This window comes from Ambystoma mexicanum, chromosome 3p (genome assembly GCF_040938575.1).
Source record: "Ambystoma mexicanum isolate Mex_15411 chromosome 3p, UKY_AmexF1_1, whole genome shotgun sequence".
Taxonomy (NCBI): domain Eukaryota; kingdom Metazoa; phylum Chordata; class Amphibia; order Caudata; family Ambystomatidae; genus Ambystoma; species Ambystoma mexicanum.
In genome coordinates, this window is record NC_090925.1 from 887,846,941 (window position 1) to 887,859,375 (window position 12,435).

A 12,435-nucleotide genomic window follows, 5' to 3' on the forward strand; every position below is an offset into this window, starting at 1 on the left:
ATTTTTATTGTTAAGTGTGGTGCAATCTCCTTTTTGAGATTGCAAGAAAACTAATACCCCTTACCAACCACTAGATGATGTGATATGCATAGAATGTGAATCTTGAGAGATTTGCACGCCATAGAAAGAGCTATACAAGTGCATCATGTAGTGCACAGAATCCTTGAGTTTTACTTGCACGTGTGTGAAGGCCTAATAAATTGTATATTATCATATTTCTGTGTGTAACTATTACCTGACTGTCTCTGCACACCAAACCCCTGATTTCCTTAGTCTGCCTTACTTATCGCTCAGCCTAAAATAGCTTTAGAGAGTCAAGCCATTACTCAACACCTCAGTGGGCCTCTCTGGAACTTCCCACTGAGCTGGTTCTTAAAATCCCTCCTGAAATGAATGTAGATGTAGGTCTATGTATTAGTATTGTGACTTTGGAGTTCATGTTTCTGCTAATGGGTGAATGGAAGGCGATTGATGGACAACCAAGTAATCATTAGCATCAACTATGATGTTGGTAAAAGCTATAAAGTCAGAGGATGATGGAATCCAAAGCATTATAAAGTAGTGGGAAGGGTGTAGTGTTTCAATCAGATAACATTGGACAGATACATACAATAGCTTTGTTGCTTAGAGGATTAAATCTGTCTTAGGTTAGGAGCATAGCACTGTGGGGATGTCTGTCAAGGACGTGTTGAAGGTCACTGAAGGTGTCATGGATTAATACAGGATGTAGAGAAAGACAATATATTGTTTGTAGAAACTAGGCAGGACGTCATATTTCAAAAGTGTGGAGTTGATATTAGGGAGCAGTAGGTTTGGAATGGGGGGGGGGGGGGATGGACACATGTATGCTGTACAACAGGTGTTAACCATCTCAGGGTTTCCCCTTGTTTTGACCTCGGAAAGAAATACAAAGTTGCCCCATTGGTTTCTAAACATATGACCTTCACGTTATACAGAACTGCAGTGGACATATTGACCCAATTACTTACCTCGCTGCCTAACAGTGAAAGGTTCCTTTAATATCCACATAGTAGTACATATGAGGATAAAGAAAAGTAAAACAAAAACACCTTCATAGCCCTTAAAAATATTGGTTATTTTTACTGTTGTGGGATATCCCGGGCCCCACTCCAGCAGCTGAAGCAAACGTTTTTCAAAGCAGATGAGCCTCAAAGCACTGCTATTACAGCTAATTAAATTTAAATAAACATTTAAAAAAATAAAAACTTGAATAAAATGTAAAAAATAGCTGAACTCTTTCTGCTTAAATCTTTGATTGCACATAAAATCTCCATTTGTAGCTCCATGATACATTCAGATACTATAAAATGTGTTCCAAAGACACTTTGCAAGTGCATCGTTTCATTTCTGCAATGGTCAACAGATGTTCTATGTTTACTTTTCAACATATGAGTTCTGCTGTTTCTCCTTTGCAGTGAGAACTGATGGAAAGTTGTAGAAGACTGGTTTATGTAGAATGGAACTCAAATTTCAAAAAGTCTTCTTGATTTAGAGGGTTGATGAGTGTGATTATGAGCTGGCTTGTCCTTTGCATGATCCTCATCATCGTAGTCATCATCATCATCATCATCATTAACCCAGCTGGCTTTCATCGGAGTAAGTTCTGGAGCCACCACATCCCCATCCTGTGAATCATTACAATGAGAGATTTTAAAAGACAATTGCTACTAATTCAAATTAGTGCTGCTCCTTAATGGTTTAAATTATGAAATGATAGTAATCTTTAAATGTCACACACAAAAAAATGGAAGCTAGAAAAAAAAAAGAATGCGAGTTAGCTTGTAACATCAGCCAGTGCTAAAATTCTTGCTCCCCTGAATGTTTGAATTGTAATTACACTAACTAGCACCTCATCTGTAAACTGATGAAATTCAGGGAAAAACAAAGCTTGTTTCAAGAGCATCAAGGGCAGTGCCTGTTAGGCAGAGTTTGTCTGCAGTACCCTTTGGGACCACTACACACAACTAGGACTACAGGTGTAAGCAAAATCAACCTTTGGTATAAGTCTGTACTACACAGTTTTTGGTAGCGGAGCTGAGCAGCCAGGCTGATCTCAAGAGGGAATGTGAGCTGTAATGATGTTACACAGAGGTCTACAATCACAGGTGTTCAAATAAACTTACCCTCAAGGTTTCTTGGTTAAACACTTACTAATTTATTCAACAGTCAGTTATAAAACATTCACTAGAAGGAGGCAGTTAAATATCATACACAAATATACTTCAGTACTATACTCATTATGCTTCTGAGGCATTCAAACTAGTTTGAAGGAGGAGTAAAAAGGAATAGGTTCAGAGCATAAAAGAATTAAAAGTTTCTTAGACAGTGCAGATACTTAGTTCACCAGAAGAGTCAATTCAATTCAATAGGCTAGGCCAAAGTCAATGGGCTAAAGTCTTGGATAGGATAAAAACGGTTCTGGTAAGTAAACGGTAAAGTCTCTGTAGACGTTCTCAGAAGTAGTTTGTAACAAGAAGAATTATATGTTGGGTCACAAGTTGATTAGGCCTGCTAGTTGCAAAAGTTTCAAGCACTTTCACCGCAAGAGGTAAGTACTCTCAGTCTCATTTCACAGTACCATACAAATTAAGAAAAAGATGCAGCTGAAGACTTCTGTTCCTGGCAGTTCCTGCAGATCTCACTGTTCCTGATCCTCAGTCGTGGGGATAAGAGGGAGGACGGCAGGGGACTCCTGCACTGCGACTGGTCAAAGCTGGCACTTGGCAAATCTTCAGTTCCGGTGTAGCTGTAGTTAAGCACACAAACTGGGTTTCCCTCTCCCTGGTTATTCGGTTTCCTGCAGCACTCTGAGGAAAATACAACCAGCTCTGAGAATGGTATCCAGGTGGCTTAGTGTCGAGTTGATTGGTCCCACCAACTCAAAAGGGAGAAGTCGTCCTTGCAGGGCTTCTCTGTCGAGATGAATTTAGCGATTCGGACCTGCAGCAGGGCTTCATCAGGCGAACCAATAGTCCAGGAGTTGCAGCAGCCATCCTCTTCAAGCTCGTCTTCGGTTCTTTCGTTCCAGTGGTCGACTCTGCCTTCCAAGCCTAGAGACTCGCCTTTTATTCAGTTCTCTCCCATTCATTCCAGCCTAGCTGTCACTCACCCAGCAGGGTGGCTGTCCTTGCCGGACAGTCAGCCAGCCAATCATACCAGAGTGCATTTAGGTCTCCTAGGAGACTACTCGGGCACCTCCCTCACTTCCTGCCCACCGAAGACACTCGGGCGGCAGAGGCGGTCTTCAGTCCTACAGCCCGCCGAAGGCGAATAAACAAAGGAACCAAACCTGGTTTGGCGCGGAGCAAAACTCTAGGAGGACCTTTCCCCAAAGAAATGGCAAAAAAACAAGACTGGGACCTGTTTAAACAAAGGGGCTCAGACGCCATCTTGAAAAACATGGCTCCCGCGATTTAACGGTACCGGGTCGCAGTCGGGAAAAATCATGGTAGTTTGTTGTAAAACCACTGCCACCAGCCATTTCGAGAGGAAAGGGTAACATTTGACTGCTACATGAGTATCTAGACATAGGGCATACTAGGTAACCTCTCCAGCACTCTATCGTAAGATAGGGTGTGCTGGGTCTAGGAATTTGAAAATACTAGTAAAGTAAACTTTACATTCTCTGTGAAACAGTAGTTTATCCCCAATAAGGTATTTAAACCTTGGGAAAGCCTGAAAAGGTTTCCCTGTGCAACTGCACTGATGGTGCTATCTGACACACATGAAAAGATGATGCCTATGGAGTTGTCTAAAACTCCATATCCAAAGAAAACACAAGAGTAAATCACATTGATTTGAAAAGTTCAAAGTCCCAAAGTTTAGCAAAAGAGCTGAGGGCTCTAAGGTGGGAGGAATTGGCCCATTTATGAGAATTCTCCCTAACAGTGCCCACTTTGGCAACCCAGAATATAAAAAAAGTCAAAAACGATTATAAAATATCAAGGATCAAAATTCTCATCATTCCCCCCACCCCCCATTCTCTGAACAACCTTCAACAGGCCCCACTGGTTAACATCTAATTTCATGTTTCAATCTGCTTAGTGTTTTCCAATCCATTTTTGGGTCCTATTTAAATGGGATGTGTACAGTGTACAGAAAGCCTATGTAGAGGTATTTTGGAATCATTGTCGGTTGCTTAGGTCAAAAGTCCAAAATCAGTGACATCAAATGTGTCCCCTGCTTTTTTGTCATCAATGACTGGTTCATCAACCACTTTTTCCAGCTGGTATCCTAATCCAAGGGCTAAAAGGAGAGTCTAATTTGTATTGTGTGCTTCCCTTCAGTCCCTATGACCCCCATGTCAGGGTGGCCCAAGGGTGAAAAGTATTTTAATGAGCAAGTTCGCCTGCTTGGCTGGCTTTCTCTGAGACAGACAGACAGACAGACAGACAGACAGACAGACAGACAGACAGACACACACACACACACACGTTACAAGTAAAACCGAAAAACAATTTTTCGGTGAATTTCATGGGTTAATACCAGTGCATGCTATTTTCCTACAACTTACTAATATCATACTTCGCCCAATAAAGCAAACTCTGTCCAATTTACAAGGTTTCACCTTAAAACACGGCCATTTCCCACCTTCTAGCATCATTTTCAACACTTCTTGCAACTTTTCCCACTGTTTTTGCATCCGTCGACGTCCGCGAACGTCTGACGTCATTGCGGACCTTCCGGACAGTGTCATGTGACCAAGCTCTCGCGCGCAGCATTATGATGTATCCGCATCCGCACTTCGCGAACAGGTCCGTGCTTCGAGGACAGTTCAGAACTGCATTTTCTACTGATCTAGGAACTTTCAAGCTCAAAATTTACCCTTGCCAGTTCCTACACATATTCTTACTCATTATCCATTAATCTAGTACAAAGCACCTACTTGGAAGAATATTAGCAAAACTGTTATTCATCTTAAAAAAGGCATCAGCTATTGCCATCCCTCCTCCCCAAGAGTCACCACCATCTGGAGGACCTACACAACAAAACAAGCGCAGTACTTCTAAAGACAATGAAGAGGACCAAGAAGATGAGGTAGAGGAGGTGCCTATCTCTAGCACCCAGAGAGAAACATGGGTGGGGTAGTTATTTACCACTGTTGGGAATGTACCAAAAGCTAAAGCTACCAAAGTGAAATGCACAGAGTGCAACTTTGTAATTAGTCGCAGACTACCTGGACAGTACTCCTACGGGACCACCTCCATGTGCCACCACACCAAATCCAACCACTGCAATGCTCTCTTAAAGGTTCCTTTCTTAGCAAGTAGTAGGCTGTCTTCCTCCACCTCATCTTCCTCAACCAATACTGTAACCACACAGTCTACTTCTGTGGGACACAACATCCCACCTGCTACCTTGCCAGCAATGAACGAGGCTATTGATCCATATCTTTCGAAGACAGCAGTCCTATGCATATACTGCAACACACCACTCTGCAGGGGGAAGCAATTTTGAAGCTGTAATCAAGGAGCATGAGAAACACTGCTCCCTACCTTAGATGTAACACACGTGCAACACCCCCCCCTGTGCACGTGCCCCTCCATATTTGTGGTTGGTGCCCCTTCACTTATTTCCCCCCTCACCTTACTTTCTGGCCTCTCCTGCAAAAATCACCTTTCATTCTGCTCTCTAGTATACAATAAACAACATAAACCATTGCCCTTTATGACTATCCACAGTCTTCGCATTCCCCTGTCTAGCCCATGCCTTATTAGAACCCAGATTGCATATTCACACCATCACCCAAGAAAGACCTTATACTCTTTACTTTTATGTGTATAACACCCCCTCATTGCCTGCTTTTAACCATTAACACATTCACTTAAAGGAAACTCTACACATAGCCTACATACTAAACTTTCACACACCAACCGTCACTTAACAATGTTCTACAAATCTTTTGCATCTGCATTTCCCATACTTACACTAAAAAGGTACATAGTGCTCCTTTAAATGCACATTTGCATTGTACAGTGAGAACACTTCATCAATAAAAAGACGACCAGAGACACCTGCAGACCCTTTTCAACAGTGAAGAGACCTGCCCAGTCCTGACCCCGTTTTTCTGTGAGACGAGGAACCCCAAACAGGACGACTCCTTCCCTTTGACTGGTGGAAACACCCAGTCCCAAGAAAAACAATGATTTGAACCATCTCCCGAGGTCCTGTGATGTTCAAGAGCTGCGAAACCCCAATAAAAAGGAAACTGCTCATTTCGAGTGCATTGTTATGGAAAGGACAAATCCACCAAAGTCTTTGCTGAGCATTCAAGGACACTCCAGAGACACAATCCAACTCGTCCAGACCCCCTCTGTTAGGCAAGATTGTATGCAGTTTCCTGTGGGAGACTGCACCAGCCTTGTCCTCTTGGCAATAGTTAACCCAACATTTGGTGTAAGCATGTGCTACACAAGTTGGTAGAGTGACTGAGCAGCCAGCCTCATCTCAAGAGGAGTCGATGTGAGCTGTAGTGTTGTAACAGATTCACAGTGACAAGTATCCAAATAAACACTTACACTCAAGGTTTCTTGGTTAAACAATTATTTATTAATTTAACAGTCAGTTGTATAAGCCTTCTTTAGAAGGGAGCAAATATATGTAACACAAAAATATACTTCAAAATACACATACTCACAGTTTCTGTAAATTAGTCGATATGGGTGTAGGAAGTGTCTGTGCACCATCCCTAGGGTAACTTAAATAACTAGGACACTGTGGACATTGATATATCACTTGTACATTTAGAGCAATACTGAGTATGGGGTCAAAGAAAAGGTTTTGGGAATAAAACAATGGTTAACAAATATTCTTAAGCAGGTAAGTACTTTTTGACCCCCCCCCCCACCCCACCAAGCAAAGTAAACAGACTGTTTCCCAGCTACCCAAGCTCTAGAATAAGTGACTTTTATTGAGGGATAGTTAAAGCACAAAGTCAGGGAGCCAGGACAGCCAATGTTAATTGAGCAAAAGCCTAGGTGAGCTGAAGCAAAAGTCTTGCACAATGTTTTAGAAGTCTTTTTAGAAAATGAAATCAATGTAGGGCCACACGCGGGGAGTCTTGTGAGGGGCAAAGCTGCAAGCAACTCTGCAAAAGCATCCAAGACAAGTCTCAACTGAGAACTAGCAAGGCTACACAACAAGAGGTTAAGTCCCCTTAGTTTTACAGTACCTTTGGTTTGAAGAAATTGGTTCCAGCTGGCTTCTGTTCCTGCATAGGTCTGCAGATCCTGTTGTTCCTGGGCCTCAGTCGTGGGGACAAGAGGGAGGACGTCTGGGGACTCCTGCACTAAAAATTGAAGGTTGGCGGCAGCAATGGGCAAACTTCAGATCAGCAGCACTTCACGGTTTCAACTTCTCACGGCTCTGGCAAATAGCACCACCACGATTTTCTGATACCTTAATGGACTTTCCTTGCATCTGGGGTCCAGCACTCTGTTGAGGTGGCTCAGGCTTGTTCAGTCCTGCTTCATGGGAGTCCAGAGGATCTTCCTGGAGCTCGGGTTCGACTTAAAGACGGCACACTCGATTCTGGTGTTCCTTACCCTGGCAATCGGTTCCTACAGCAGCAATGCAAGTATAGCCAGCTGCGAGAGGATTTCCAGATGAGTTCGTCTTGGGGTTGATTGGTCCCACCAACTCAAGGGGAGAAATCGTCCTTTGCAGTCGAGGCAAATTCGGTGCTTCAGCACTGCAGCAGGGCTTCATCGGGCAAACCAACGGTCCAGGAGTTGCAGCAGGCATCTCTTCCAAGTCTTTCTTCAGATTCTTTGGTCCAGTGGCCGCCGACTGCCTTCTAAGCAAAAAGACTTGCCTTCTATGCAGGTTTCTCCCATTCATTTGCAGCCTAGCTGTCAATCACACAGCAGGATGGCTGTCCTCCAAGGACAGCCAGCCAGCCAATTACATTTGGGTGCATTCCTGTAACCAAGGGGATTAAGCACAGGGAGTTCCGGGCACCTCCATCACATCCGGCCCCTGCTAATGCACTGGAGCCAGAGGCAGGCTTCACCAATGAATCCCGTCAAAGACAAAACTAACAAAGGGACCAAACCAGGTTTGGCACGCAGAGTAAATATCAAGAAGGACCTTTTCAACAAGAAATGGCAAAAAAAGAAAGACGAGGGCCATTTTGACAAAATGGGCACCCTTGGGTGCTGTAATGCAGCTGCAATTGAAGCCAGCGGTAGAAACACACAATGGTAGTAAAAAGTAAACCACTGCCACCAGCCATTAATTGTAGAAAGGGTAACATAAAATTGTTACATGAGAAACTAGACCAAGGGGATACTAAGTTACCCCTCCAGCACCCTATTGTATGATAGATTTTGTAACTTTCTAGACCCAGCACACACTAAGTAAATTTCACTTCACTGCTCTTGGAAAACAGTTTCACAAAGAGAAGGTATTTTAACCTTTGGGAAATCTAAGACTTCCCGGTGCCACTGCACTGAAGGTGCGGTGTGCCACAATGTAAAGAGGATGCCTATGGAGTTTGTGAGACTCCAAAGCCAAAAGAAACACAGAAAACACATAGAATTAAAAGTACAAAGTCCCAAAGTTCAGCAAAAGAGCTGGAGGTCTCTACTGTGGGAAGAATTTAGCACTAAAACTGAAAATTCTCCCTAACACCCTCAGAGTGTGGAACTGCTGGAACCCAAGAAGATTGGCCGGGCGAATCACGTCCCTTGTTGGTGCGAATCACGTCCCTTGTTGGTGCTGAAGAAAAGGTGCCAATCCAAAGAGTGACCGAAAAAGTTAATGAAAGCTGTGCTAGAGGTCCTCCCTCAAGACTGTTGCTGAAAGATCCCATCCATGTCTGCCTTTCGTCATCAGACCAAGGATTCTGGAGGTCGGGTCCAGCCTGGAACATCGCAGAGCATCCACCACAAATGGTTTCTTCAAACCTAAAGTACTGTGGGGAAAAATGCATTGCTTAACTTATTCCAGAAAGTCGCTTCAGAGCGTTAAGAGTGCACAAAGAGGTGTCCAAGGAACCCCCCACCCTCTTACCTCTGACTCAAGCCGCTGCTTGTGTCCCTTTAGCAAGTCCTTTAACAGGGTCTCCAACATTTGTTAAGCCTTCTTGTATCTTCTTTCCTAAACACTAGAAAGTATCTACAGGAACATTTGACTGCTGCTGCTTTTCAAGACTTGGAGCCTCTTCGAACTACCTTTTAGCTAGGGTTGCGTTTTGGACTTTAAAAGACTTGCTGTGCAGGGAAACCACCTCTAGAACCTGAATCTCTGCTAGGATAACACTAACCAACTCTTTTCATTCCCAAAAATCACTATCTTATATGTGTATGTTAAATAAATGCAACACTTATTACCGATAATACGGTAGACCTGTCAAACACCTGCAACAATTATGCACGTTCAGCAACTACCAACTAAGAAGTGGCCCTTTGAAAGTATTGTAATGTATACCCATGTGTGTTGGTTTATTATGCTAAGTATTTAACAGTGACTTGTGTAAATATAATACATTTATATTAAAATATAAGTTTATGTGTAAGTGTTTCTTTGATGTGCATCACTAGCTAGGTTCAGTGTACTTACCTACAGCACACATCTTCCTTTTTTTAAGATAAGTCTGACTGCTCTGCCAATCTACCAAGGTCTCAGAGTAGTGCAGACTGATACTAAGAGTTGGGGGATCTACAAACCACTGGGATAGCTTACCTCCAAGTGGAACTTTAAGAAAAGTCCCCTATCACTCAGCGCCCGATTCCTCTCTGCAGTAGGGACCATTTTCTGTTCCCTTGTATCTCACAGCAGGCCCACGAAGATAAGGGACTGGGTAGGCTGCAGCTGCGATTTGCTCTGGTTCATGGAGAACCGCAGCTTGTTTAAGATGTCCTTCCGCTGCAGCGCCGTAACCTGAACAGCACCTGGAAACCCAGCCCAGACCAGCCAGTGGTCCAGGTTCGGGTAAACGTAGTGGCCATCGAACCTGAGAACTCCAGCTAACAAGTTCATTAACCAGGGCCTAGGTGGGCTGCAGTTGCGATCTGCGCTGGTTGATGGAGATCCCCAGTTCGTACAGAATGTCCATAAGAAGGGGTGTTGTTACCTGGACCGCACCTGGAGACGCCGCCCGGATGAACCAGTCATCCTGGGTGGATACGCGTAAAGTTTTAGGAAGAACAGATCAAGAACCACAAGCAGGCCTGCCTGGTTATTCAATAGAATTGCAAAAAAATCAAGAATAAAATCCCGGGCCCCTCTGCAAGGGCGGGACTTCCTCCACCGCACCACTTGGTAGAAATGCTACGATTCTGCAAGAAGAGTCAGTTTCTTGATCGGAGGGAGATGAGATGAGGGGAGCCACTGAGATGATTCACGGATTTGAAGTAAGCCTGCCAGGACAATGTGTAGAGCAAGCCTGCATTCCACCAGAGAACTGTGGACCCTGATGCAAATCTCATTACTTCTTTCCATCTGAAGCAGGAGCCTGGGAGGGGACTGGTAGAAACTTTTGTTTGAGGTCCTTTGCTGCTTAAGTATGTGCAGGCTGGGGGCCCTGTCCGGTTGGTGTTTTTTGCATTCCTGGAAGTCCGAAAAACCCATGAACATTCTCGCTCCCCCTGTTCTACCTTGTCTGAACCTACCTGTGTGACTTTGCGGCCGGTTTAGCCAGGATTAATTTATTTTATTTATTTATTTTTATAACCCGCCTAATACCCTACCTGAGTTTGGTTTCTAAGCACGGATCCGCTGATTCAAACCTTTGTTGCTCTGCGTGATTTTGCTTCCAAGACCAGCACGTTGCCCCTGTGCTATCCTACGCTCTGGATAGCCAGTGAATTGGCAGTTTGCAAGCAGTTTTTTTCCTTGTTCAACTAGTCTGTCGAGGAATGGACAAATCCCCACCCTCGAAGGGGAGATCCAGCATACGTTCCTGGACATCGGGTTGAACTTGCGGGCCCTCATCCAAGCTGACCGCCGCATTTCAGTAGAAATGCAAATGGCTCTACCCGCCGTATCTATATGGGCCATGGTGGTCTCCATGATGTCCTGTGCTACCAATTTGGCCTTGGCAAATCCTGACTTAAGGCCGCCTGCTTGTGTACCGGCAGAAACTCTGCAATCTCCCTCCAGAGTTTTTGATCGGCTGCAGCCAGCATCGCATCCGCGTTTGCCTGCCTTAGGTGGAGCCTGGCGTTTGAGTAGATTTTTTTGCCATCAGCATCCAAAATGTTGGCTTCCTGCCCCAGCAAAGATGAGGTTGTGGTGGTGGTGGAAGACGTGGAGGTTTGCGGTTTGGCATAAATGGATGCAGCCTCTAAACCCGAGGAATGTGGCTGAAGGTAGAATGATAGCAGCAGGGTGTCCCCATCGGCCTGCCTCTATTTGGCACCCAGGCATTTGTTGCGTGGAGTGGGGTTTAACCCGGCCATTGTTAGCTAATGCCTTCCATCCTTCTGCAGACCCTGCTCTGGTGGCCAGTACCTCGGTAAGGACCCCTGCGCCTCAGGTTGTTCTTTCTGTGGTTGGGGGATACCCAGATACTCTGTCAGCGCTGCTAGCCTGTCACGGAAGGCCGGGCTGAAGTTGGTGTCATCATCTTTATCCTCGTCTGTCAGCCTGGTCCCTGGAGAGGGGGGATGGGGTCTGCAATCCCCTGATCCATCACCAGGCAGGGGCCGCCAGTGGTTTCTCCGGCTCTTGTGAAGTCAGAGAAGACTGTACGGGAGGCATGGCTGGAACGGCGGTTGAGATGGCATGGGTGGCACTGGAGACTGAGGCTGCACTGGAGCCAGTGTTGCTTGAGTGAACACCAGGGGTAGGGGCTGCACTGGAGCAGGTGGACGCTGCAGCAGTACAGGTGCAAGAGATTGTGAGGTGCCGGAGGCATAATTTCCTTTATGATGCCCTTTAAGATGCCTGCCATCTGCAGAGACTTCATCAGCGCCATAAACGTATTGAACAATCTCTCCTTGGATGCAGGAGTGATGCGCTCTGAGGCCGCGGGGTCATTGGGGCATAAGGCTGCATATAACTAGCCTCAGTGTAGCGCACCAACAATGAGTACTGGGTAGGCTGTGCACTATGACATCTGGGGTGAATGCATGGGCGACCACTCTACTCGTGGAGAGAACTCCTGTCTAGGAGCCAGAGCCGTGAATCCCTGAGAACCCTCTGGCTGGGAAGAGCGTGCCTCTGTGCGAGTCACCATTTTGTCCCTCGGTGCTGCCATTTTGTCTTGGACTGGCAAGCGCGGGAACTACATGTCCGCCAATGTACTTGCACGTGCCTCCACCAGTTTGCGCTCAGGCATATGCTCGGCCCCTTTCTGGCTCTCAAGTATGGACCTAGAGGCTTGCTGCCCTCAGGCATAGACCCAGTACTGTTCTTGCATGTAGGCGCCCCCCTCAGGCCTAGGCCCAGTACCAGATCAGCGCCCCGTGG

General features: G+C 45.4%; 1 protein-coding gene across 1 annotated transcript in view; it reads right to left on the reverse strand.

Moving 5' to 3' along the window:
• Positions 1 to 1,075: 1,075 nt before the first annotated feature.
• SAMHD1 (SAM and HD domain containing deoxynucleoside triphosphate triphosphohydrolase 1) overlaps positions 1,076 to 12,435 on the reverse strand; it is a 697,568-nt gene continuing 686,208 nt past the window's right edge. The window contains exon 16 of the mRNA XM_069652117.1: positions 1,076 to 1,646. Within this exon, the coding sequence (XP_069508218.1) occupies positions 1,485 to 1,646 (162 nt within the window). The 3' untranslated portion in view covers positions 1,076 to 1,484. The remainder of the gene's footprint in view (positions 1,647 to 12,435) is intronic.